We start from the raw sequence: 26,381 nt of genomic DNA, 5'->3' as shown, positions 1-26,381 counted from the left end.
AATTCACTGGCAGGGTAAAAATTTTCGACCTACTCCAATACTATATTTCAGAGTTAACCGAAGAGAGGATGTACAAAACTGCCTGATCACTGGGGATATGTACTGTCATCAATTTGAATCCTGAGACAGTGAGCTGTTGTATATATGAATAAACTGTACCCTCCGACAGATTTGACCTATTACCAACAAAAAATGGTGGTCTGGTAGGACTGATTGACAGCCACTGCATTTGATGCTTGATGCTGAATATATTCCTATTTTGTTTGCCAAAATTATTATTATTATATTTTTTTTTCTCCCACTTTTAAGCAAGAATTACACGTATAAAAGAAATTCCCCATTGAACATGGTAGTCCTAAAATTTGATTGCCTTTTACTACCTTTATGTGAACTAAAAGGTCGAATTCAACAATGGATTGGAGTGACATGTTCAATAGAGGGGTACAAAAATGTCAATTTTTTGATTTACCAGAATGTCAAAATTGATTACGGTAGATTATGGTTTTGGCATGTTGAGTGTGATGGCAAGGATGGCATGTCCCAATATATATGTCAAGTGTAAGCTACAAGGAATAGTAACGGTGGGCTGCTTTTATTTGTAAATAACTTGCAGTAACAGCTTTATTCACATTGACCATGTGTCTCAACTCTCAACGTTCTTGTTTGCATGGGATTGGGGTATGAAATATAAGCCTAATAACCTCACCAGTTCACATCTATTCCTCTGGAATCATGGCAAGACATGCACTGATTCTAGTCTTCGTAATTTGTGTTGCTTGTTTTGCAGAAGAACGATCGGTGTACTTGGTGTTAATGGAAGGAGAGCCAGTTGCATTTCATGATCCCAGAAAACTTGAACTGAACAGGTATCACCCCGTGCATCCTCTTCTTTAGGGAAAGCGACTAAGATCCATTTTTAGGTTAGCAACGGAAGGCTGTGAAGTAGTGATGGAATCTCTCATTTGGGCTGCCTGCAGGGTTTAGGTTTCTTATTATCACATAATGATATTAAATGTTTCATTGGTAACTGACTTCATAAATTCTTTGTATGATTGGATAGTGAAATTTCTCAAGCTCATGCAAAGCGCTTGCTTGATTCACATGACCAACTTCTGCAAACAACCCTAGAAATCGGAAGCTACAGGAAGCTCTACAGCTTCAAACACATAGTTAATGGCTTCGCTGTTCATATCACTCCTTCTCAGGTTCTATAAATGCCCAGGCCCAGCTGCTTAAGCTTCTATATTTTTTCGTTAATTACAAATCAATGTAGAAAATAAGTTTAAAGGAGGAAATTGTTAGTTTCTTGGTTATTACGAAATTGCAGGCTGAAAAACTCAAAGGTGCTCCTGGAGTAAAGATGGTGGAGAGAGATAGAGGAGCCAAACTAATGACTACATACACTCCTCAATTCCTAGGGTTACCCCAAGGAGTGTGGACACAAGAAGGTGGAGACAAAAATGCAGGCGAAGGGATTGTTATTGGTTTTGTTGACACAGGCATCAATCCACTGCATCCAAGTTTTGCTAATGATCCCCTCAATCCTTTTACATCAAATGTTTCTCATTTTTCTGGTGCTTGCGAGACGGGTCCTAGATTCCCACCTAGTTCTTGCAATGGGAAGATAGTTTCAGCTAGGTTCTTCTCAGCTGGTGCTCAAGCAGTAGCTACTCTCACTCCAATGGACTTTCTCTCGCCCGTAGATGCCGTTGGACATGGCAGGTATATGCTCCCGATATGTGTGTGTATGTGTTTTAGTGTCTTAACTAAAAAAAAAAAAAAAAAAAAAAGAATTAACAGAGAATTGAGTGTGATTTGTTTAGTCATGTGGCTTCTACTGCTGCTGGAAATGCTGGGGTACCAGTGGTGACTAATGGCTTCTACTACGGACAAGCTAGTGGGATGGCACCACGTGCTCGGTATGCTCTTTGTATTGTGTGGAGTGGGATTAGAATGATGTGTCTAGCAAATTAAATTCCGTCAAGAATTCAAGATATAATATTTTATGTTTTGGCAACAGAATTGCTGTTTACAAGGCTGTGTATCCAACAGTGGGAACCATGACAGATGTGGTTGCAGCAATGGATCAAGTAATCAAATTAATTAAGCATTGATGTTTTTTTTTTTTTGAAGTTTTTTTTTTTTTGAAGTTTTTCTATGGATACCATATTCTTCATTCCTCTCGCTGAAAAGTGCATGCAATATTGGCTTAACAAGATCATTTCCTGGAAATTAGAATATTTCAAAAACATAGAAACTAACCAGTTGGCTTCTTCTTGTCAGGCAATAATGGATGGAGTGGACATATTAACACTCTCTGTTGGACCAGATGAACCACCAGAAGATACTCTCACATTCTTAAGTGTGTTTGATGTATTCATGTTATTTGCACAACGAGCTGGAGTTTTCGTAGTGCAGGCTGCTGGTAACAATGGGCCTGCTCTTTCGACTGTTGTGTCTTACAGCCCTTGGGCTGTAGGAGTGGCTGCTTGCAGCACAGATAGAAACTTTCCTGGTTCACTTCTTTTTGGAAATGGTCAAAAAGTTGGAGGTGAGGGTTTGTCAGGTAATCTCAAGTTTCAAATTTCCAATCATCCATGTATTAGATGTTTCATATGTAATTGCTGGAATTAGGTATAGTATAAATCCTTGAATAATTCTTATTCAGCACCAACTTTTAGAGGTGGGCTCTTTCTGCATAAGCTGGTGTTGGCTCAGGACGCAGTCAAGGCAAATGGGACGTTCCCAAGGAGTCCACAGTGCATTGAAGAATGCCAGTGTCCAGAATCATTGGACCCCAATGTAGTGCTTGGTAGTATTGTCATCTGTACTTTCTCAGCTGGCTTCTACAATGACACATCCACCATAACTTCCATAATTAACACAGCAAGAGCTTTAGGATTTAAGGGTTTTGCTCTAGTTGCAAACCCAAACTATGGCGATTTCATTGCAGAACCTGTTGCTTTTTCAGTTTCAGGCATTATGATCCCAAAAGTTGCTGATGCACAGGTATCAAGTTACATCAGAAACAGCAATTATTGTCAGAATCTTAAGAAAAGTAATAATATCTAATTAAATATGTAGATTATATCACACTACTACGAGCAACAAATTCACAGGGATAAGAGAGGATTTGTGACTGACATTCGCGCACGGGCAGCTATAGGAGAGGGCAGAGTTGCAGCTTTTGGGGGTAGAGCTCCTCTTGTTAGTAGATTCTCTTCCAGGGGACCAGATTTTATTGACATTAACAAGAATCTTGCTGATGTGCTGAAGCCAGATATTCTTGCCCCAGGACACCAAATATGGGCAGCCTGGAGCCCTATAAGTGCCTTAGATCCACTACTAACAGGTAATAATTAAGCAATAATTTGTTGTTAAATTATGTAACTACAATGACTAGATTCAAACTCCTATTACCCTGGCAAATTATTTAGGATACAATTTTGCACTACTGTCTGGTACAAGTATGGCAACACCTCATGTAGTGGGAATAGCAGCACTCATCAAGCAACTCAATCCTTTATGGACTCCATCGACGATTTCATCAGCCCTCTCCACCACTGCCACTAAGTATGATAATTATGGAGAACTCGTACTGGCGGAAGGATATGATATTAACAGCTTCTATCCCTCCACTCATTTTGATCTTGGTGCCGGTCTTGTGAATCCAATTCACGCCATTGATCCAGGCCTGGTCTTTACATCAGGTGATCATTCATTTCACTTAAAAATAAACAATATAATTCATCTTTTAACTTCATGTATGAAATGCAATCCTGAAGCAGAATTTGAAGATTACATAAGTTTTTTATGCTCGTTGCCCAACATCAATCCAACTACAATCAAAATTGCTACTGGACAACAGTGCAATCAACCACTTAGCCACCCGGCCAACCTGAACCTCCCTTCAGTTACAATATCAGCACTAAGAGGGTCCCTAAAAGTGCAAAGGAGTGTCAAGAATGTAGGTAGCAAGCCAGAGACATATCTATGCTCAGTGATATCACCCAATGGGACTATAGTTAACCTGTCTCCGACCTGGTTTGCAATAGCTCCACAAGGAACTCAGAACATAGACATACAATTTCGCGTGACCCAGGCAAGGGATGTGTTCAGCTTTGGTGAAATTGTTCTGACAGGAAGTTTAAACCATATTGTTAGAATCCCATTGTCGATTTTACCAGTTTCTGTATCCTAAATTAATTCGACCAAATATTGACAGTAGCTGAGGATCATCAACTTTCCCAAAGGTAGAAAAGCAAAAAATCTCCATTGTACGTTCGTCGACATCTATCAAAAAGCTCTGTAACGTATCCTAGATAATCAGTAAATTGTGCGCAGTCCATAGGAAAATGAAGAGAAATTATTGGGTGCAATGTTTATACTCCTCTCTTCAGAGATTATGTAATTCCCAGCTATTCTATGCACGATTAATACAAAGCACATAGGGGACCAACTCTATAGAGGGGATTATATAATATCCCAGCTTTTCCAATTCAATATCATATAATTTTTTAATAAAATACAACTGTTATGAGGGATCCATTACTTTGCAATTGTACGTGTATCTTGCAGTTGAAGTATAAAGGAATGCTTTATGCATCTATATTTAATATGGTAGGATCTGAAACTTAGAACTGCATATCATTTATTGTCTCTTTGTTTTCAACTTCTTTTCCAATACAATTATCTTACTTTTCCTCAAATTTGTAGCGAGGAAGCTGAAAAGTATCAATATTTGTTACAATGCAGCACTGCGTTCCACCTAAGAACATGTTCTTAATTAATAGTGAGTTTCAGCCATGAATTCTGTAAATTAATCTTGGATTAAAAGGTGTCTTATATGCAATGTAATTCACAAACTTTTGAAACTAACATCTTGATCTTGGGAACTTTTCATTAGCAACCCTACAGTATCCACGCTGAAGCAATGCATTCAATTTATCAAATTATAATAAGTAAAATTCAAACTCTAAAATTATAACAGTGTCCAGTGAAGGATCATACTGAATTTTTCCAATTTTCATTATTGTTTTCACTGAGAGAAGGGTCAATGCATAGTTTAAAACTGCTCCTTTTCAGTTAAAATGGACTCATTTTGCACCCATATAAAGGACAGAAATGTTGTTTCCAAGCAAGAGGCATGATGTGACATTCTGTAAGTTAACTTTGCCTCTTTTACGCATAGCATATGTAAGTTGAATAAGAACAAATGAAACAATAATGAATCTATGAATGTTACAAGCTACTATTTTATTCTGTAAAACACATGCACTCTTTACATCGTGGAAACCGGTAAACACTCCTTGCCACAGGCCTTTCAAAAACGTGTTTAGTTTGTCTGACTGCCTTCCTAACTCTTTGCTCAAACACTTTCCATGCTATAGTGGAGTTTTTCATGAATATGGCCGCAAGTCTCCGCTTGTTTGGCCGTATTGTCGGCATTCTCCCTCCACCATAATAAGTTCGATATCCAGCGACCAAAGATGACAGCTGACTCCCTGAGTCTGTCATGGCAAATGCATCAGCAGCGGTGCAAGCTATGAAGTCCAGTGCAGCTAGCTGCAGAAGAAATGAGCTCATCATGCGTTGGTACAGTAAAAAAGAAACGAAGTCCATTGACAATAACACAATTTATGATATGAACCATTTAATGGTATTGCGAGATTACTAAAGGAGAAGCCCCTATAGTTATTGGCAGCAAGCTGAGTAGAGAGCTGAAATAGGACCATAGAATGCAAAAAGGGTGAATCCCTCAGCCAGAAAGTTTCTCAAGAGAAAGTACCAATATCCAACTTAGAAACTCCAAATATTCCCTGGACGATTGGAAGGCTACATTCATGGTCCTAGGGCATCCTACACTCTCATTAGAAAGACCTATCACTCAGTACAAAAAAGTTTATGGTAGATTCCAAACTTAAAGTGAAGGCCATTTCCAGGTTATGCTTCTGCCAAACAGGTCCTGGGAAGAGAAGATTTTGAAAGATCCCTACCCTTTATGGAATGAACTGGCTGCACTTGTAACTAAAACCCATTAACTTGTAAAGCATTAATGGTGTCACAATTCATTTTTCCCTAGATTTTTGCATAAAAATTATTCTTCACTCCAACTAGTGCATTAGAATAAATATTGCAGAAAACAAAAGCAAACTAAACTAGAAAACAAAAGAGATTAGTCTCACTTTGTTACCTGAGATGAAAAGTTCAAGAATGGCTCAAGTTCAGTTGCTGAAAGCAGTTTCTCTTTAGTAACTAAATTAGGATACAAGCTGGTTAAAGCAGCTAACCTTGGTTGTCCCCCATATATATTTGCACCAGCCACAAATATATGTGTCTTCCGGTTGAAACCAAGAGCAGCAAGCATAAGTACTGCTTCTTCAGGTGTCAATGGACACAGGCCTTCTGACCTGAGCACTGATGGAGAAGGTAGCCTGCAACAATTAAAACAATTTACCTAGAATATATTGTAGATGGGTTTCCTTCCAAAAGATATAGCGAACAAATGGATATGAGCTCTTCAACAATTTTTTTTTTTTATGACAAATTTTACTTCATGTGGAAGAATATTAGAAAATGAAGCATGCTAATCCTATTTGGACACCAAAAATAGAAATGTGCTAGAATCACAGTCCATTTTCACGTGGCAGGTATGGGAGGAATAAGAATTCCAAAAGTGGGCTTGACCATGTATGTGCCCCTAAAACTCATTGGATAAGATAACAGAAAGTACAAGTCCACCATCCATTCATCAGTAAGTCTATATAACAAAACTATAAAAATAAAAGGGCAATAGAAATGAAAGAAATAAAATTCAAAGCAACTTATCAACTGCTGCAGATAGCAATTATGCATGGTAAAAGCACCTTTGGATCTAGCAAACTATAAGACATGAAGACATGCTGATATGTATATAAATTAATATGTACGAGTAGCAGAACAGCAAAAAATTGCAGAAGTGCATACCTTTTTGTCTTCTCAATAAGTGCCAATGCAGGGAAATGAATTGCACGGTATGCTTCCAACACTTTTCTCTCTTCTTCACCACCACCATATTCACATAAAGAATGTGCTACCATGTCAATTTCAAACCTCAGATGTAAAGCTAGATATCTTGAAGCTTTTCCAGCATGAACCCCTTTTTCTTTCACATTTGATTTTGTGTATGGACCGACAAGATAATGATCCAATGGTCCAGGATGAGATGCATGTTTGTGCAACCTTTGAAGGAGCAAAGCACCAGTTTGTTGTATTTTGGGAACAAATTGCAGTGCATGAAAGTTACATCTGCATCGAAGTCTCTAGATGAAGTCCCCCATATTGGAAAGAGCAAAGTAAGAATGAGGAGTAAGGATAATGACATATAATTCTCACAATATAAGATCAGTTGTAATGGAATAAAGAAATGAAGGCTAAACATTTACCTGCAACTGAAATGGTATTGGATCAAATGCCAAGCGATTTCCAAATCCAATGAAATGGACAACTCTATTTTTCAGCAAAATAGGAAGAATATTTTTCAGATAAAACCTTGGCTTAGACTCCTTCCTAATATCTACATCAGTCACCTGATCAACATTTGCAATTCATTATTATAAACACTTGCTGGAACTAAAATCATTTCAACTAAGAAATGTTCAAAATTAATTGAGATATCAAACTCACAACACTACCAATCGCCTCCAAGTCTAGTGATTGCAGGTCCTCAGGAAGTTCCTTCACTATCCGAATATCAGGAGTCAGGTAATTAATAAAATGCTCCTCCTGATAGATATCGCTGAATTGACTATGAAATATAACATTTGACATAGTTAATTACTTTTTCATCTAAATCATATAATAATATGTAACGGTTAATTACTTTTCCACCTAAACCATGCAATCATACGTGAGAATTTCTAAGGAGGGGCAAGAGAAGAAGAAGAAGAAGAAGAAGAAGAAGAAGAAGAAGAAGAAGAAGAGGGTTGGGAGGGGGGAGGATAGCCAATGCATTCACAAAATTATAATAATGCCACTTATTAAAAGTAAGAACTTTCTTCACGAGGATATTAAGGAAAGCAAATTCAAGTGTAACCAGCCAGGCAGCATAAAACTATTGGGGCAGAAATAGAGTAGAATGACAATGAAATTCTATCCAACAATCAATAACTTTCACTCAAGGGGAAAAAAGAGTGAAGAAAAATTAATTTAAACAAGGGGAAAATGCTACCTCATATCTCTCCAGACACTACTGTACATAAATTTAGGAACAACAAGAGTTGAATTCAGCAACCGTGCAACAACAACAGCATTGCAAACCTGTTTTGAAACAAAATAAGAAGTAAGTTTGAATCAATTGAGAATCATAAACAAAATAACATGTGTAAAACCTTTAGAGGCGAAGAGGAATCATGCAAAATTATGAGAGATTGGGCCGCATAAAAAAATTCATGTAAGCTGTAATTGGTTGCAAGCATTACTTACAGCTACTCTCTGCTGGTTTATCCCACCATTTGCTGTGACCATAATATAACCATTATTTCCCCCTATTAAAGTAACACAGAAAAGTATCATGTCAGAACCAGCTTTCGGCACCCCATAATGTGCACCTTCTCACTCATTTTTAAGATATCCACGACTTATTTTCACACAAATAGACACGTGCAAATGCGAACATTGAGTTGCTTTCTCATCCCTGTACACATACAAAAACGCACATGTACATATTTAGAGAAAGAATAGAAAAAGAAAGCCAGTCACCACTAGGATCCCAATTGCGTTGATCAGCACAAGGTATCCAAGCAGAGGCCTCAGCAAATGGTTCCTGCCACAAATCTTTTGGCTCACGTTTATTCTGTCACCATGTGTGATAACACAAAAACAATCAATTAATAAACATTACACAGGGAAAGAAAAACCTAAATATTGATACTAAATAGTTTGCCATACAGAAAATAAGTAGATAAGAAAATTTGATATTCAATTACCTCTGCCAGGGCATGGGCAGCCAAAGCCAACATCCTTCCATAAGTACCTTTTTGTAGCCTTTTTCCTTTGCTAAGCTTTCTCCATTTTTCCTGCACACATTCCAAGTATATAAATAACTAAAAGAATCCAAAAAAAAAAAAAAAAGACAAGAAGGCAAAAAAATTTAGGCGACTTGAATTCTTTATAAGGACATTGCTGCCCTGCAGAAATGTTGAATACTAGGAGAAGGTACATGCTACATTCAGGTCTGAACTTTCCCATTTTTGCTGTTGTAAAGGTTGGAAATTTAACAATTCCCACGTTTTGCCTCATGGCATACGAACATTCAGGCTTGCTGCTGGCATACCACTAGCTTAACACTAGCAGCACAGCTTACCTACAAATGAAGGTTCCCTTTCCTCACTTCCACACTACTTTAGCTGAAGTTCTGAAACACTGCCTTGCTCCAAAGAACAGAAAAGCCTTTTTCTTTTTCTTTTTTTCATTTTTCCTGAATGGTAAAGCTAAAATAAGATTATCACACAATTTTTTTGCTTTTAGTATTAATATCTTCAGTTCCCATCAAAAAATAAAAAGAAAAATAGGGGGAAAAATTATTCAGTCTTCGTAGTTCAAATACAAAAAGACACACCACTTAACTGTTATTTATTCACATCTCGCAATCAAAGCACAAGGGGGCCATTTCCATTAGAATTGCAAATTTATCTCTTCGGCTATTCCAGAAAAATGCTCAGCAAGTAAATATCGAAAAATACCTTATTAGAAACCAAAATCGGAGGATAATAATTTTGAGAGGAATAATTTTGGAGGTCAGCTATTCGATGGTCTTGAAGCCGCAAAAGCATGAACCAAATAACTAAGAAAAACGAACCCACCAGTCCAATCACAGCCACCAGTCCCTTCACTCTTTTCCTTTGATAACACTCCCTCCCTCCTTTTCGCTTCACCACCCTATTTAGTTGCCTCTGTTGATGATCCCGGAAAAAACCCAAGAAATTTGACGACGAAAACGGCTTGCTGTGTTGATTATCTAAATACAAGTCATTGCTTAGTAACCTAGATGAACCGAGTCGTGGTGATTGACTAGGCGACGATTGGTGGCTTATAGAGGTGGCGGAGTTGGAGCGGGAGTGGAAAAAACCACTGGTTTCGGGTCGGTCTGAAACCAACATATCCGGGTGTTGAGGGTAATCTTTTTGGAGAAGTTTTGAGAGATCAATTGACGAGCTCATCTGGGTTTAATTTGAAATTTTTAAACTTGGAAAGAGAGGCTCCGTTAGGACAAGGAGAGCTCCTTGCCCGCTTTGCTAAAACTTGAAGCAGCTGAACTTCAAAAAGGCCTATTTTGGTCTTCAAAGTATGATCCTTAAGGTGTTTCGGTCCGAAGAATCCATTCTTTATATTTTAAAAATAGGTGGAGTAAATTTTTTTTTTATTATTATTTTGAGATAAACAAATTCTTTAATTTTTAAAAATATATAAAAAATTAAATTATAATTTATTTTTAATATAAATTTAGTCAAAATTATATAAAAAATCTTTTCATTGAAGTTTTTATTAATAATTTTATATATTTAATTTATAATATTTTAATAAATATTACTACATCTTAAAAGTGATTAGCAAATTATTTTTTATTGAATAATTAAAAAATTTTCACAATAAATTTTAAAAATTTATATAAATAAGTATTTTGAATTAATATATAAATAATAATTTATATACTCTAATTAAAAATTATTTGGAGGTGTAAGTTTACACAATAAATCTACTTTGTATATTTTTTTAGATTTAATTTTGAAAAAAAATGTAATAAAATTTTATTAAAATATTATAAATGCTCTTGTGGGGCCTCAGGATAACAAGTTAAAATAGCCAAATGGGATTGATTGACCGCTTTTTTCTTTTTTCCTTAAGTGCATGCTATTTGGCTGCTCTTCTTCTCTGTTTTATTAGATTAATTAATATTTTGGACCAATTTATGAAAATCTGTTAAATTCAATTCTTTTTGATTGCTTGATTTTAGGCTTCAACCCAAGCAAAGGTGAGCAATAAAGTTTCTTTATGTAGTAAAACAATACCATTAGACTTTTATGAGTTATATAAATATGCCAATTTAATATAATTTCAACTTTATCTTTTTTTTTTTGGTTTGAAAGGTAAAATTTTATAAAATTTTAATTCAATTAAATTTTTGTTAATTTTTATATTTAAAATAAAATAATTTAGTCTTTTTTAACCAAAAAAATTATTTAAAAAAACAATAAAAAAATATGTATAATTGTGTAAGAATTTAATTGAATTTTTCTCTTACAAACAATTTATTCTAGAGAAAGCTTATATTATAATAAATTTAATAATTTTTTATTAAATATTTATATGTAATTAATATTTATTAATTTATATAAAATGAGTACATAAAAAAATTTAAATATTTAAATTTTAATGAAATTGATTCACATCGATTAAATATAAATATTTAATTTAATAATCATTAAATTCATATTAATATAAAATTAAATTTATAATAGTTGCACCATTATATTTTTAATTTTTCATTAATTTTTAGGCAACAAGACTTGAAGAGCTCAAATGCTAACTTTGACTGTGACCCGTTTTCACGAGTTAACTCAACTTCACAAGCTAAGCATGAAAAACCGGGAAGGAAATTAGCAGTCCTTCTCACGTCATGCCCAAAGGGAAAATCTGAAAAGCATGCAGCGGCACGTGGTACAACCTGGTTTTGATGCTTTATTAACGTTGTCGGACTCGTTTTCCACTTCACATTATGTTTTCACCATCCCTTATCACACGTCTTCATACCCTCCAACGCACGACAAAATGACAAGCACTTGCATTTCCTGCCCTTTTTGGCTGTCAGTTGTTGGCATAAAATGCACTAGTAAGTAGAAATTGAATACGGAGTTGGTTTCACTTTTATTGCAATGCAACTTTTCCCGAATTCTAAATGACAAACTTTTGGTTCCTGGATTTGCTCAAAACATGAATTCAGTGTATCAGCTTTTCTATATATTGTGAGTCCTCACAATCAAACTATTTTTACAACATGATTTCTATTAAAATGGCAGTTTTAGTCGTCACTTATTTTATATTTATTTAGAATATTTATTTATAAATTTTTATGATTCTGATATAATTTTAATAATTTAATGATTAAGAATCTATTTATTAACTGTAATTTTTTATATATATTTTTTATTTATATGACAATAAATATGAGAATTCTTATTTCAAAATTTATTAGTTCTTTTAAAATTTCTTATACAACAAATATCTTAAAAACATATAGGATAGAATCAAATGAAAATTCTTATTCTGCCGCACTACATCTTCCATCTAAAAGATTCTTGGAAATTTTGGAATACAATATTTAACCATTTACAGATAATGATATCTTAAAATATTTGCAGCTTCCAATGTTCTGGACATAATAATTACATATCTTTTTTTTTATTTGATTTTAGTACTTGTTTCACCTGTTTCCTCTAAATCTCTGCACGCTGTATGATGCTTGGATCCAAGCTTCACCTCCAATTCAATAAGGCTATCACACTCAAAATGACATATCCACCACCTCATGCTCCGGAGTCTTGTATGCAAATCCCGATTCATCACTAGAACGCCTTTTGACCACACTCGCCCTTTGCACTAGCCGTACCAATGATTGCACAACTTCAGACATGGGAGGTCGGAACTCAGGTTCCGGCTATACAGAAACAAATTCAGAAAGTTGTTCATTCTCATTTCTCAGTGATAGGAATAAGAATACCAAAAATAAAGTCAGAGCACCAAGCAAGCATATTTGCATTCATATACACGTGTCCTTCCAGATATTCCCGGATGTAAACTCCAGCCCTTCCTGATATTTCTTTCTTTCTTTGCTATATTAGGGAAGGATCCAGGGAATCCCTGGTCTACTTTTGGAAGCCAACAGAGAAAAGTGTGCTAATTATAACTAAGGCTCAAGGTAAATTTGGTCTTACCATCAATAAAGAAGCCTACCTGAACACAGAGAGCAATAATGTCAGCGAAACGTGAAAGAGACTTTGCAGGGTACATGCCATTCAAGGCAGGATCCACCATTTTTGCCAAAGCATCAATATCATGCAGCTGAGGAGTGGCCCATCTCACAAGTGACTGCTCTGATCTCACCCTTGAACTATGAAATGCACAAAAATTGGACAAAGGACGCCACAATGTAAACAAATTTTAAAGAATTGCAGAATAGAAGGAAAATTCTTTGATAATTCCTAAAACAGTGAAAGAATAATCAATAAATACCAGAAGTGTTACCTGTCCAGGGGCTTCCGACCAGTCAATAGCTCCAACATCACCACACCAAAGCTGTAAACATCACTCTTTACAGTGTACACTCCCGACAAGGCAAATTCAGGAGCACTATACCCAAATGATCCAACCATCTGCGTTGAAACCTGTCATTGTCAACAATGTTATACTTATTCCACAGAGCAAAAGATTCAATAACATATTATTGCCAATCATAAACATTATCCATCTCTTTTTTTTACCTGCCTCTCTGTGTTTGGCGTGAGAGCAGCTAAACCGCAGTCTGACAAGAGGGGATTGAACTCTTCATCAAGTAAAATATTTGCTGACTTGAAATTTCGATGCACAACACAAGGCAAGCAGACTTCATGCAGGTACCTACAAACATGCTACAGCTTAGAAAAGAAAGCAGGGCACCAAATGAGAGAGAGAGAGAGAGAGAGAGAGAGAATTATAATGCCGTACACATATAACATACTCTAAAGCCCGTGATGTGCCAAGTGCTACCCTAACACGTGCATTCCAAGATAAAGCCTTGCTGCCATCATCAGCAAAGTGCAGCATATCGTGCAGACTCCCCTTCCCTATATATTCATATACCAAAAGACGCTGCCCATGCTCTGCACAATATCCTATCAGTGAAACAATGTTAGGGTGCCTCAACCGAGACATATTTGAAACAGCTTCAAGAAAGTTGTCTTCCTCCTGTAATGAAAGTGCTGCATTGTCGATCTTCTTAATAGCCATTGCCTACATCAATAGCACACAAATTGATTAATTTATTGTTGTAACATAATTCACAAAATTCCCAACCAGAAAACATGGAGAAGACAAACTTTCATTTCATGATGATTTTTTTATACCATACTAATAAGTTCACGAGAAGAAAAGAACTAGGTGCGTGATACCATAAGTTCATCAGTGGCTATCCCCCATCTGCTAAGTGTACGTAAGCCTATGCGTTATCTAACTTGGTAGAAAAAGGGGGAAAGAGAGGCTTGCAGTTGAACATTGGTAAAAGATATGGGACAACATAACTTCATATACATCATTAGTGGCCTCCAAAGGTTCGTCTCTGTTTGTAGCAAAAAGTTGAGAACACTTTTAGTGTAGTTGCTACACATAAAAATTAAGAACATCATACTCAAATCAAACTTGGCAAATATTCAAGGTCAACTAAAACTTTGGTCCTACTCTGCAGGATTGTCTACAGGAGAATCTTCCAGCACAAGATATAACACTGGCAGCTCCAATGCCTCAAACTAAGAGAGGCATGTAGAAGCCAGAATGAACCATAAGAACACAATAACATTTATGCTTTTCTATGTAATGATCAAGTTACCTTTCCATTAGGAAACTCCCCTCTGTAAACACGACCAAGAGAACCTTCACCAATTATAAACTCTTGACTGAAGCTATTTGTTGCTGTTTGGAGAGAAGCAACGGTATACGAAGTAGCAGTGATTGGTGACTTCATTCTCTTTATGGACCCAGAATTCCCCTGTAACCTCTCAACTACCAATTTTTCAGCAGGTCGGGGCTTCAAATCCGTAATAGCAGCAATGTTTTTCACTCTCTGCTCTTCTATCTCTGTATTTACTGCAATAACAAAGCAGAATTTAGCACATTAATGATTAGAATTATTGATCTTCCTTTTTCAAACTATTAATGCAAATATTTTTGAAGTATATTGAGATGAAGGAGAAGTACAACATTTTCTAGTAAGCTACTGCATAGTTAGTAAACAGCTAGTTAACCAGTGCCACCTGATTCATTTTAGCTATTCCTATCTGCAATCTAAAGAAAATAAATGACTTCTCACAGGAGAACAAAAGAAGAACAAACCTTGTGTATAAATTCCATTACAGATATCATGGCCCCACAACTACCCAAATCCTAATTGGACAATTAATTGACAACATTCACAACCTTTAAAAAAGAAATAGTAATGTCAGAAGCATAAGAGAGAGGGAAAAAAAAGGAAGAAAAAGAAAGAAAGAAAACCTACTATCATTTGTGCCAGCAGACTGACTTCGCCGGGAAACTTTGGCACCAATGTCCTTCCTTTTATTTTTTGTAATGTAAAAAATAACAAGTGCAATGAGAAATATAAACACAGAACCCACGATTATGCCTATAAGAGCCCCCACTGACATTCCCTTATCCGACTCAGATGACTGGCCATTAGAAGATTGGGGTGAGCGTCCACCTGATCCTGAATGACTACGATTATTATGAGATCTACCAGGTGGTGGTGGGGTAAATGGTGGTGGAGGAGGAGCAGGACCATTGTCAAAAGAATTCCCATCATATCTGTTTTATTTTTTCAACGGCAAAGTTAGTCATATTGCAAAAGTGAACTGAAACACAAAGCATCACATAAAAAACTTACTTAAAATTTGGAATTGAACTAAGCTCTTGAGGTATCCATCCACTGAAATGGTTGTTTGCAACATTTCTATTGAAAATATAAATGGAAATAAGAAAAGATATGATAGATAATAAACTTAACACTCCAGCAGTAGAGGCACTCACAAAGTAGTCAAAGGCAAACCCGTAAGAACATCTAGAGAACCAGTCAGTTGATTGTTCTGAACATTGCTGCCGCATAATAGAATATCATGAGAACTTCAATGAAACTGCAGAATATTTGGTTATTTTATTTAGTTTAAAAAGAAGGTAGGATAAAGCTCTGAAGCTCACAGAGTTGAAAGATTGGATGATGAACTAAATGAACTGGGAAGATCTCCACTAAAATTGTTGAAAGAGAGGTCCCTGCATCCACAAGCGTTGTAGCTTAAAATAACAACCTAAGAGCACTAATTATTTGAAACTGCATTTGAGAATTTCAAAGGGACAAAAAATATGGTTTACAAGACATTCACATATCCATGTAAAACATCAGCCAAGGGCATTATTATTATTATTAAAATTTTTGGCCACTCGCTAATGCTTAATTCAGAAATTGTACCAAGTACAGATAATAGAGTTTTCAAATGTATTCCCACCATATTTTGGCTGCAGAGTTTTCAAATGCAATCCCACTATATTTTGACTGCCAGTCATGGAAAAAGACCATTGATTTACTCAAACTACAAAAAATGCTTATTATCAGCTGTCTCCTGAAGCTAAGCTGCTCTAAATCTTGTCTAAAACTTCTTTTCTTTGCCTTTCCTGCTTGACACCCCTTCAATATCTGGCATCTTTCCTTCTCTCCCCACTAAAACTTCCAGTCTTCCCCCTTTCCTGACTGAAAGTTTGAAATGCCTATAACTTGCCTTCCCCTCCCCACTCCGCCACACCAACACCCCCCCCACCGCCCCGCCCCACAAAAAAACAAACCAGGGACCCTCCCTATCTCCAGGTGAGAAACACTAAACCTCTTCATTTCCCCTTTCCTGCTTGCCATGTCTTATAATTTTCACTCCAGGGAACTCAGAATTTCTATCAAATTAGAATCATACTGCCACACTGATCCCTAACCATTACAATAGCAATCCTCGCATGAATTCAGTCCAAAATTAACTTTTTTGAATTAAGTTGTGTTGTCAAAAGTCTAAAACTTTATTGTTATAACAAGCACGCAAATCTAAGGCACACACACAAATCGTATAATCACACAGTATTAAAAAGAGAAGAAGAATAACATAAAATTTAATGTGGTTCAACTGTAAGATTTACGTCCACGGGGAAGACAAGGGAAAAAGTTCCACTATGATGAAAAGAGCAAAATAAAATCCAATAGAACTCTCAAATCCTAACCCCAGTGTGTTTTCCGAATATCTCACAACTCTACCGAACAAAATATAGAATATTACAATATTTACACCGGTCCATACCGCAGGGGCCCCAGCACCCCCAAGGAGATCAATGTTGGGCTTTGGGTCTGGGCCTATCAACTCGTGCCCTCCGCTGCCACCATAAATCTCACTTTTTATCCCAAATCGGGTTGCAGCGCGAATACTTTCGAGTCGGGTCATAATTCGGGTCCATGAAAAACATATCCAAATTTCAAGCCACAAAAATAACATTTATCAAATCTTGAGGCACCATACACGTAATGATTGGCGGAAGAGCTATACATTTCAATATTTCTCAATAAATTGACTGTATAAAGAACCACATGAGGGACCAAGGCACTCAATAAAAATTAAATTAAATTCAGATCCATATGTAGAACTTCAATTAAAAGTAGACAATCTAAAAGATTTGAAATGACCCAGGATCATATAAACAAAACATAGCATAACAAGGAGCCTGCTAGGTAAAAAAAAATTTGTCTAGAAAAATTCTTTTGCAATAAGAGCTAATAGAACAGTGATGACAGGAAGTTATGAAGTAAGATATCTTACAGGGTTGTGAAAAGAGAAAGATTGGAAAAAACATCTCCAACTGATTGGGAAAGTGAATTACGGCTTACATTCCTAAAACCAAGGTTGTTAAAATCAAGCAATGACACAATTCTGCATTAATAAACAAAATTTCAGAGCAGCTGAGAGAAGTCACTAACAAGTAAGTAAGAGAAACCATGCTAGAAATGGAATAAGGAAGATTTCCACTGAAGTTGTTTCTTGCAAGATTTCTGCATTCAGTGACAATAAGGTTAGTCGCATTATTAAACAGTAAAATCTAACAGCTCCATAAGAACAGAAACAATCAACTTGATTGATCATTACAGGCTTGTAAGATTTGGCGGTAATTGATATGGGATTGATTCGTGAATGTTGTTGACACTTAGATCACTGCCAAGCAGAAACAAAATAGTAACAACAGCTCAACTAACCAAGAAAAATAATAAGATTGCATACACCCAAAAATGAACTAAAGCAATAATGTCTTACAATGTTCTTACTGACATAAGGTCCGAAAGCAAGTACCCCACCGTCCCGCTGAGTCCTAACCCAGAAATCTGACTGTTAAAGAACAGCAAAACAAAACCTATTAAACAAAACAAGCAAAGAAAAACACAAGACTGGTCAAAGATCGTATTTGTAATAATGCGCTCATACATGGAAACAACAGCTGATCCCTCACAAGTAACTCCTTTCCATGATTCTGTACACGGATCACCACCATTGCTTTTCCAATTGGTTAACTGCAAAGGACTGTTCAATGAAGTGTACATGACCTGTAGAGCTTGAACTGAAAACAGAAAAAAATTAAACTCGATCCCCAAAACTAATCAATTACCAAAAAAGGCATAAACCATTTATTAATTTGCTGAGAAAAGAAAGAAAAGGAAAAAAAAAGTTTAAATCAGAATAGAAAGAGCCAACATTTTGATCATTTAAGACCTCCAGTTTAGCATAACACGATTAAAATGATTTCGCCCTGATGAATAAATTCCTTCTTTTTTAGTTGTGCCCGAAAATCAAACGCAGAAACTATAGCATTCGGCTCTCATTAGTTTCCTACATTTTCCCAAACGGAAATAAAGGATTACACTTAGCAAAACAAGGGGGAAATGGGCAGAGTCAAAACTCATTTCTTCGACTGTAGCCGTCTCATTGCAATAAACAGAAAAAGACAACAACTTTCAACTTACCAGTCAACATCACAATAACAACTTAATCTACCAATCAATAAAAATAAAACAAAAATAAAAAAAAAACTAAGGGAGAAAAAAATACCATCAGTGGGATCAGTATGGCATGGAACAAGCAGCGGCAAAGCAAAGATCGAGGAGAGGAAAACCAACAGGCACATTAACTCAGTAAGTGAAGAACAAGCTAAATAGAACGAAAGAGCAGTGGGCTTGCCAGCCATTATTGAAATTTCTTGTTTTGTGGTTGTGTTTAGAGGTGAGCTTGAATTGAAGTAGAGAGCATGTTAGATTACCGTATACACTGAAGCAAAGAAGAAGAAGAAGAAGAAGAAGAAGGAGAAGAGGAGAAGTGGAAGTGGTTGGCAATGAGATTGAGATCGTCGTCAGTGGCAAGAGACATCGCCATTAAAGAAAAAGACAGCAAGAGAGAGAGAGAGAGAGAGAGAGAGAGAGAGAATCAAAGCGTAGGAGAGTAATGAAGACAGAGTGTGGCTTATGGGTGTCGGTGAAAAAGGGAAAAAAAAAAAGAGTTAAATAAATAGAAAAAAAAAAGTAAAAATTGAAAGAAAATAATGTAAACAGTTGAAAGGAGTTGGCTTTCAAGTAGGCAAAGGCAAGCAACGTATGATTCTGGTTTCAGGAGTCCTACTCCTTCCCCTTCTCAATTCCCCTGTGCTTTGGATTCTCCACATGCGACTCTTTCGTTGATGTTTTGCACTTTAACTGCCATCCCTTGCCATGCCTGTAATCTGTCCTAATGGAAGCCAAATCCAACTTGATGGCAACTTTAGCCTCGCAAACAGAATGGAGTAGCTTTTAGGGAATTTAAGAAAATGACTAAAATGTCCAGTTGTGAACCGATTTGGAAAACTTCCTTTATTGACCTCTAGTCCTTGAATGATGACATTGCAGGAGCGAAATAAAAAGTTTTAGGTATGGAGCGTCCGGTAAATTTCAACCATGATACCTGAATTTAGGATGTTATAATAGTATGGTACATAATTTTTAATTTATAACATAAAATATCATCAACATTAATTTGAGTAATATAAAAGTTCATCTTATTTATTATAACCAGTTTTTAAGTTACAAAACTATTGTGATAATATTTTAAAAAATAAAAGTTTCAAAAGACTAAAATATCCTTGAATAATTTTTTTTACCACTCTTCTCTCTCCTCTCTATTTCTTCTGCACCCACCCAAATCCTCTTTGTTTATTCACCAATCTCTTGCAATTTCTTTTTCTAATCTCTCTCTCAAATCTCCTCCACCTCTTTGATGAAAATTGCTGAAATAAAAAAGTACAAGCCTACTGAAAAATCTTCAGCAATATAGTAATTAAAAAAAATATATCAATTTTTTGTTGTCTGTCTATTTGATTTTCCAATAAAGCTTATCATTTGCACCTAAGAAATTTTGCACTCAAAGAAAAATTTGAATTTGCCCAAAATCAAGAAAAACAAATCAATATAAATAAAGGAGCACCTAACCTACAAGCAATTTAAAGTTGATAGAGATTTAAATTCAAGAACCAACCTTTGATGGTAATGAGTTTAACAAAATTGGTTTTTGACAAGTTTAGCCAAATGCTAATGATTCACCATGTCAAGAATTGGAAGCTAAACATATTAAGAATACATCCATTCTCAATAGCAATTATAAATGTTATTTTATACTCGAGTTTCTCAATAACCTGCATGGGAAATTATAGTAGGTGATGGGAGTTTTGGTACCTGTTAGCTTTTGTAACTTTGCACAGGAGAAAGAAATTGTTCTTTATTTGTGCATTGTGCTTGTTCAAACAAACCTAGTAAGTTCAAAATTGTAGAATATCTAGCAAATCAACATAAAAGCACAAGTGCTAAATACAAGTACGTATAAACTTACCTACATAAATATGACCTGATTCCCATCATCAAATTGTTATCAATTAGTTGTTAAAAAAGAGCCATTGTAAATAGAGCTATAAGCAAAAAGAATAGTTCTTTTAAGACTTTCATCAAATATATAGTATGCAAAACCAAATAAATTGAAAAACTTGAACTTCATACATTATTATTTAGCATTAGTATACAATTTGCCTATAAAGTTCACACTCTTCAAGCCCGATAATTTTAGGGAGAAAAAAAAAATAATATTAAATGTTTTAAAAATACATTGTAAAAAGAGTGCAAATCTTACAATTCTAATGGTAATAATATTGCAAATCCAATTGTTCAAACTAGAACATCAAGTCATGTCTATAACCTTTTCAAGCATCTGCTAATGCATATCAAGTAATATTGCAACAAAAATGAACCACGAGCCTTTGACCAGTTTAACTTAAAATTAAAATTGTGTGAGAGAGCCGAGAGTTCAAATCGCACAATTTTAGAGGTTTGCATTTATTAGAACCTTTGTAAACTCTCCATATTCAAAAAAAGTGCAAATGAACTTCATCCCATGGGAAGGACTAGATGTCGATTCCCTATGTTTTTGTCTGGATCGCGATTAGGGTTCGAAACTGACAGGCATCATTGGAGTTACTCGAGGTCAACCAACTGTCTAGTAGTTGTGGCATGATTGTATGGTGGTTGTGGTGATTAACATAGAGAAAGCTAGAGGGGTTGGTTGTCTAGATCGCGATTAGGGGTCGAAACTGACAGGCATCATTGGAGTTACTCGAGGTCAACCAACTGTCTAGTAGTTGTGGCATGATTGTATGGTGGTTGTGGTGATTAACATAGAGAAAGCTAGAGGGGTTGGGTGAGAGAGACAGAAGAGAAAAGAAGAAGTATCAGAGAGAAGCGCAGAGAGAAGGTCAAGAGGTGAGACATGCTTATTTAAGGATGAAAAAATAATTTTATTTAAAAAAATAATTTTATATAGACAATAAAACCTATAAACTGGTTATAGCCGGTAAGATGGTGTTTTATGTTACTCAAATTAATATTCATATAGTTTTATGTTACAAATTAAAATTTGTGTACCTTACTGTTATAAAGTCTTAAATTAAGGTACTATAAGTGAAATTTACCCCTCAAGTGTCCATAGCCATAGGACTTGTCTTCGTCTTTGTTCATACAATGATCATTCCTTATTTTTCTGCTATTTTGGAATTCATAATGGTGGTGGGATACCCATCAGTAACAAATGGCGTTAGAGATTTAACTACACAATTTAACTAAACATTGACCATAAATCAAAAAGTGCTCACTTATATTTATTCATATGAACTTTCTTTTTCGTTTTTTTAATTTCAAGGTGAATACACAATTAAATTTTCTATTATTAGGAAAATACACTTAGAAAAGATATGAAGAAAACAAAAGTTTCATTCTTTTCTTTTTCCTCTCTTGCTTTCTGGAAAAAAGAAGCAGTTTTTCTTCAATGTGAACGGTAAGAAAGAACAAACTTTCTTTTTATCAACTTTCCTTTTCCCATTTACAATCTCTTGTGTTCTTCCTTTTTTTTTTTTTTTTCTTTGGAATAAAAGATAGCTTGTTAATATCCAAAATTATATTCGCTAATTCTGCTGCCTGTGACTGTGATCTGTCTTAGATTCTCTAAATCATTTAATATCCAAAATTATATTATTTTTTAGATGATATACAATAAGAAAAATGCAGAATTAATGAGTTGAAATTGAAAATGATTACAATTGCATATTGTTTAAAGTTGCAGCAGAGTTATACGTGAATGGTTTAATGTCGTCGTGAGCGTGATAGACAAAGAGTAGAATTATGCAAGTGACAAAAAGTGAACGTCGGTCGGTCCAAAACAAAACAATTTCATAAGCTTAATTAAAACAGTAATTAAGATGCATCATGCACGGAATAAGCAACCTTAATTTCTTATGAAATTAATTTGTTAAAACATTAGAATTCCTTTGTACTCTTCCCTGATCGCTACTCACTCACACATGTGGATGCACAGTGAATTACATAGTTGTCTTATTAATTATCTAATAATTATTTGACAGCCAGGCATTTAGTTTCATTAAGCATTTTATGTCATCCTTCCCAGTTACCATAAATGAATAAAAAAACAAGTAATTGTTGAACTCATAAAAAAACAATAAAGGAGTCGGAGCAGTAATCACATGAGCAGCATTATTCTGAACTAGAAAGGAGCTATGTATACAAAGCACAATTTTTTGATACCATATCATTCTTCTAACCAAACAATCGATCTTATATCACATAAATTTCAATAAATCTCCTTTTTTTAGTTAATTTTTAGAATGGAGTTAAACTCAATTTATTTTCTTCACATGGTATCAAAGTCTAGCACTTGCAGATATATTTATCTATAAACTTCACATTTTAGATATTCATACTTAAGCATGGATGCATTAACTTGGGATGTATTTGAGCTATATATCCACTCCAGCTAGCTTTTGAGATTTAATTAAAACTAAAATGGTATTAAAATTGAAATTAAAATCAAATTAAAACCAAAACCTTTCTATTTGATTGTAATCTTTTAAACCCTGAATTAGAATTCGATCGGATTTCAACCACTATCCTTAGCTACAGTATTTGAAGATTAAATTTAAAAAAATATATAATTTAGCCTGTAATAACTTGAATTTTAAAAATATAAATTTTATATTTTTTATATAGTATTTAAATATTATTTTAATAGTATCTAACGATTTATAATTTTTGTACAACCCTCATTTATATGTTCTTAATATTATTTCTAAATATATTTTATAAATAATTTAATAATCTAATTTAATTGAAATGGTTAGTTTTAAATATTAATATTAAATCAATTAACAAGATATATTATTACATTATTATTAACCTTGGTTGTAAGATTTAATTTAATTGTTATTAATTTGATTATTATCATTATTATTATCAATATTATTATTTGTATTTTCTTTATTATTTAATTATATATATATTTTTTTTATTTTGGGACCCAATTGAAAAAAAATTTAGACTTATTTGATTATACTCAAAAAGTTTAGGGACTAAAAGTGTAATTAAATGTTAAAAAAAAAAACTGCAACTCTTTCTTTTCTCTCTCCCCCTCCCTCTTTCTCCTCTCTCACTCTCTCTCTCTCGTCACTTCCCTCCACCCTCTCTTCCTCCCATGGTCGATGAGCCACCAGCCACTGATGGTGGCAGGCAAGGAGTCCCACCACCCTGGGCAATGCTAGCGAGCAGCTTGCCGGCAGGAGCAATAGCAGCGACGGCGCAAATGGAGGAATTTCCTCCTTCAATGCATGTGTAGGTGGCTCGTCTTCTAAGCACGGTTCTGGTTTCATTCGATCTCCGATCAAGGCGTAATTGGTATCAAAAAGAAGTTTGAGGAATGTAGAATCAGAGCAGAGTTTTGATGAACTATTAGCGGATCCGTCACTAGCAGCTCATGGGCATCCCAGATATGCACTCGGATAGGTGATCACGGTGCTCGGGACCGAGTTTTTGGCCTGATCTGACTGCCTGGCTGCCTGTCTCGGAATATGGTCAATATTACAGTCGATCATAGCATTTTCAAACGTTCCGGACGCGTTACAGGTAGTAGAATTTGCAAAGTAGTCTAAAACTTAAGTTGTATCATTTTTACCTTAGCTAAGCTAGCTGATAAATTCGTAAAATATTCTTGACTTAGTAAAATTAAGTAAAATAATTTTAATTAATGGAAGGACAATATGGAGGACCTCTAGGAATATTTTTATAATTTTTGAAGTGCTGAAAATAATTGTTTGAAATATAGAGGAGTTAGAGACCCGAGCTTGAGTTTGAAAAGTTTGACCTATATTAGGATTTTTGTAGGCCCCGAATAGGCGTTATAATTATTGTTGTGGACCTGAGGTCCTGTTGGTTGCTGTGATTGCATTTTTCTTGCAGGGGGGTTAAGTTCAATTATAAGGGAGACTCTGTCAAAATTTCAACAAGACCTTAGAAAATTATTCTTGCTTCTTTAATTAAAGTAATTAGTTAATTTTGTTAATAAATTGATAGAGATCACTGTTTTTGTATAGGTGATCAGTGCCTACTAATCTTTTTTTCTCCAGCTAAATCAGCTGCAATTAGGTCAATCAGTTTGTGAGTTGGATATTAATTATTTTTGTAATTTTAATATTAATTATATATCTGACATGCTCATGCATTCTATAAATAATTAATTATGTATATAAATAATTAATATATTAGGGACATTTTAATTGCTGCATGTTTTATTATTGTTATTTATTTATGATTATCGCCCTGAGAATAATTTAGAGCTATGTGTGTGTGTTGGCGTGAGTTTGGTGCGAATATGGATACGGGTAGGACAAGTAGTTACGACCGGAGCTTATCTCGCTAGGACCCAATCCTTATATATGGATAAGTATGGGTGAGTCGACTTTAAGTTGATCTCGCTGATCCCTGCACTAGAATTATTGGATTAAGAGAGCTGTATAGGAGATTAACTCCCATATATATATATATATATATATTGATGTGATACACTAGCTGTGTGAGTAGCTCCAAATTAACTTCTCGCACGAATATTGGGTGAATTATTTGTTTTATGTGTTGGATGTGAATTTCATAGTAGGATTACAATAATTTTAGATAGTTATAAAGATTGTATTTATAATCAATATCTAAAGTCTTTGAGTCGACTGCTCATTCATGTTCAAATATTTTTCCCAGGTTGCAGAATAAGTGAGTTTATTTTTTCGAATATAATTTGTCTTTTCTCGCACAAATTGTGCTTCTTAGTTAATAGTTTATCGTGTCTATTTATTTATTTAATAACTAGAGCTTCGCTGTGAAAATGATTCATGTCAATATTGTATTAATTAATAAAAAAATTAATAATATTAAATAGTTTATACATGATGAGTATCAGGATTAAGCTGGGCTCTTCTAGTTTTGGTTTTTTGATGGTTATTGGATTAGGTTGGCCCAAATAAAAATATAATATTTTATTTTATTATATTTACATGTTGAGCTTAATTTTGACTGTGGTTATGAGTTTGAAAATAGTGAGGCTTATTATATGCATCGGGGCGTTTATGCCGCCTGCTTAGGTCTTAATGCCAGTCTATGGAATCGAGTCGTGACATAATCTTTGTATTTTGCCTCATATTATATTTTAGTCCCTAAATTTTGAAATTAATTATTTAGCTTTTAAGTTTTACACTATATTATACTTTTAGTCATTAAATTTTTTGAAATTAATTATTTACTCTATGAATTTTGTACTATATATTATACTTTAGTCGTTATAATTTTAATATATAGAATAAGTTAATTATTTTGTTAATGAATAAAATTATTATAAATTTTAAAATTTTAAGAACTAAATTATTTTATATATTAAAATTAAATAGACTAAATAATTAATTTCTAAAAATTTAAAAAATAAAGTGTAATATGATATAAAATCTAGAGATAAAATAATTAATCTTTTAATATATAAAAATTAATTGTAATATAAAATAAAATATAGAGATTAAATTATAAATTTTCAAGCGAAATAACAATAAAATAAGCTAACCATTGTGCGGAGGTGAATTGTCGTCCAGGTTGCAGTAATGAGAGAGCTTAAGGCCACAAGGAAAGCAGCAGT

The 26,381-nt window shown here is 34.6% G+C and overlaps 3 protein-coding genes across 7 annotated transcripts; 1 reads left to right on the top strand and 2 right to left on the bottom strand.

The window, feature by feature from the left end:
* The first annotated feature begins 557 nt into the window (after positions 1–557).
* Positions 558–4,526, top strand: LOC110668697 (subtilisin-like protease SBT2.4). The gene is made up of 10 exons (XM_058141230.1): positions 558–866; positions 1,061–1,205; positions 1,328–1,722; positions 1,824–1,919; positions 2,021–2,090; positions 2,284–2,566; positions 2,669–3,009; positions 3,085–3,352; positions 3,438–3,710; positions 3,789–4,526. The coding sequence occupies exons 1-10, from the start codon at positions 733–735 to the stop codon at positions 4,199–4,201; spliced, it is 2,418 nt and encodes an 805-aa protein (XP_057997213.1). The 5' UTR covers positions 558–732; the 3' UTR covers positions 4,202–4,526.
* A 552-nt stretch (positions 4,527–5,078) lies between these two features.
* On the bottom strand, positions 5,079–10,353 carry LOC110668755 (O-fucosyltransferase 15). Of its 2 annotated transcripts, XM_021830125.2 has the most exons (11): positions 9,723–9,855; positions 9,344–9,457; positions 8,967–9,056; positions 8,740–8,833; positions 8,464–8,525; positions 8,210–8,298; positions 7,666–7,786; positions 7,425–7,568; positions 6,967–7,301; positions 6,194–6,434; positions 5,079–5,565 (listed from the first exon to the last, which is right to left on the bottom strand). In XM_021830125.2, exons 3-11 carry the CDS (start codon positions 8,997–8,999, stop codon positions 5,257–5,259), a joined length of 1,428 nt encoding a protein of 475 aa, XP_021685817.1. In that variant the 5' UTR covers positions 9,000–9,056; positions 9,344–9,457; positions 9,723–9,855; the 3' UTR covers positions 5,079–5,256. The 2 variants fall into 2 exon arrangements, with proteins under 2 accessions (XP_021685817.1, XP_021685816.2); XM_021830124.2 differs by lacking the exon at positions 9,344–9,457 and having other exon boundaries at positions 9,723–10,353.
* A 1,926-nt stretch (positions 10,354–12,279) lies between these two features.
* Positions 12,280–19,578, bottom strand: LOC110668761 (protein STRUBBELIG-RECEPTOR FAMILY 8). Of its 4 annotated transcripts, none has more exons than XM_021830131.2 (17): positions 18,906–19,035; positions 18,552–18,686; positions 18,285–18,417; positions 18,117–18,188; positions 17,952–18,017; positions 17,786–17,857; positions 17,628–17,699; positions 15,979–16,050; positions 15,811–15,876; positions 15,668–15,733; positions 15,284–15,588; positions 14,618–14,874; positions 13,754–14,025; positions 13,518–13,653; positions 13,282–13,421; positions 12,991–13,147; positions 12,280–12,694 (listed from the first exon to the last, which is right to left on the bottom strand). In XM_021830131.2, the coding sequence occupies exons 3-17, from the start codon at positions 18,398–18,400 to the stop codon at positions 12,542–12,544; spliced, it is 2,022 nt and encodes a 673-aa protein (XP_021685823.2). In that variant the 5' UTR covers positions 18,401–18,417; positions 18,552–18,686; positions 18,906–19,035; the 3' UTR covers positions 12,280–12,541. The 4 variants fall into 4 exon arrangements, with proteins under 4 accessions (XP_021685823.2, XP_057996861.1, XP_021685821.2 ...); XM_058140878.1 differs by having other exon boundaries at positions 18,570–18,686; XM_021830129.2 differs by lacking the exon at positions 18,552–18,686 and having other exon boundaries at positions 18,906–19,578.
* Positions 19,579–26,381: the final 6,803 nt, after the last annotated feature.

The sequence above is a fragment of the Hevea brasiliensis genome, chromosome 18, assembly GCF_030052815.1.
Source record: "Hevea brasiliensis isolate MT/VB/25A 57/8 chromosome 18, ASM3005281v1, whole genome shotgun sequence".
Lineage (NCBI taxonomy): Eukaryota > Viridiplantae > Streptophyta > Magnoliopsida > Malpighiales > Euphorbiaceae > Hevea > Hevea brasiliensis.
The sequence above is the reverse complement of the archived record's forward strand: the minus strand, read 5'-3'. Positions and strand labels throughout refer to the sequence as shown.

Excerpts from the sequence above, each read along its gene's own strand:
- LOC110668761 (XM_021830129.2), bottom strand. The coding sequence starts at position 19,041 with ATGGCTGGCAAGCCCACTGCTCTTTCGTTCTATTTAGCTTGTTCTTCA. Across the intron at positions 18,018-18,116 it reads CTTATGTCAGTAAGAACATT|TGATCTAAGTGTCAACAACA; the intron begins GTAAGACATTAT and ends TCTGCTTGGCAG. Across the intron at positions 14,026-14,617 it reads GGGAGTTTCCTAATGGAAAG|GCAATGGCTATTAAGAAGAT; the intron begins GTAACTTGATCA and ends CTATTGATGTAG.
- LOC110668697 (XM_058141230.1), top strand. The coding sequence starts at position 733 with ATGGCAAGACATGCACTGATTCTAGTCTTCGTAATTTGTGTTGCTTGT. Across the intron at positions 1,920-2,020 it reads GGGATGGCACCACGTGCTCG|AATTGCTGTTTACAAGGCTG; the intron begins GTATGCTCTTTG and ends TTTTGGCAACAG. Across the intron at positions 3,010-3,084 it reads CAAAAGTTGCTGATGCACAG|ATTATATCACACTACTACGA; the intron begins GTATCAAGTTAC and ends TTAAATATGTAG.
- LOC110668755 (XM_021830124.2), bottom strand. The coding sequence starts at position 10,199 with ATGAGCTCGTCAATTGATCTCTCAAAACTTCTCCAAAAAGATTACCCT. Across the intron at positions 8,834-8,966 it reads CTGCCCATGCCCTGGCAGAG|AATAAACGTGAGCCAAAAGA; the intron begins GTAATTGAATAT and ends ACATGGTGACAG. Across the intron at positions 5,566-6,193 it reads TCTTGAACTTTTCATCTCAG|CTAGCTGCACTGGACTTCAT; the intron begins GTAACAAAGTGA and ends TTTCTTCTGCAG.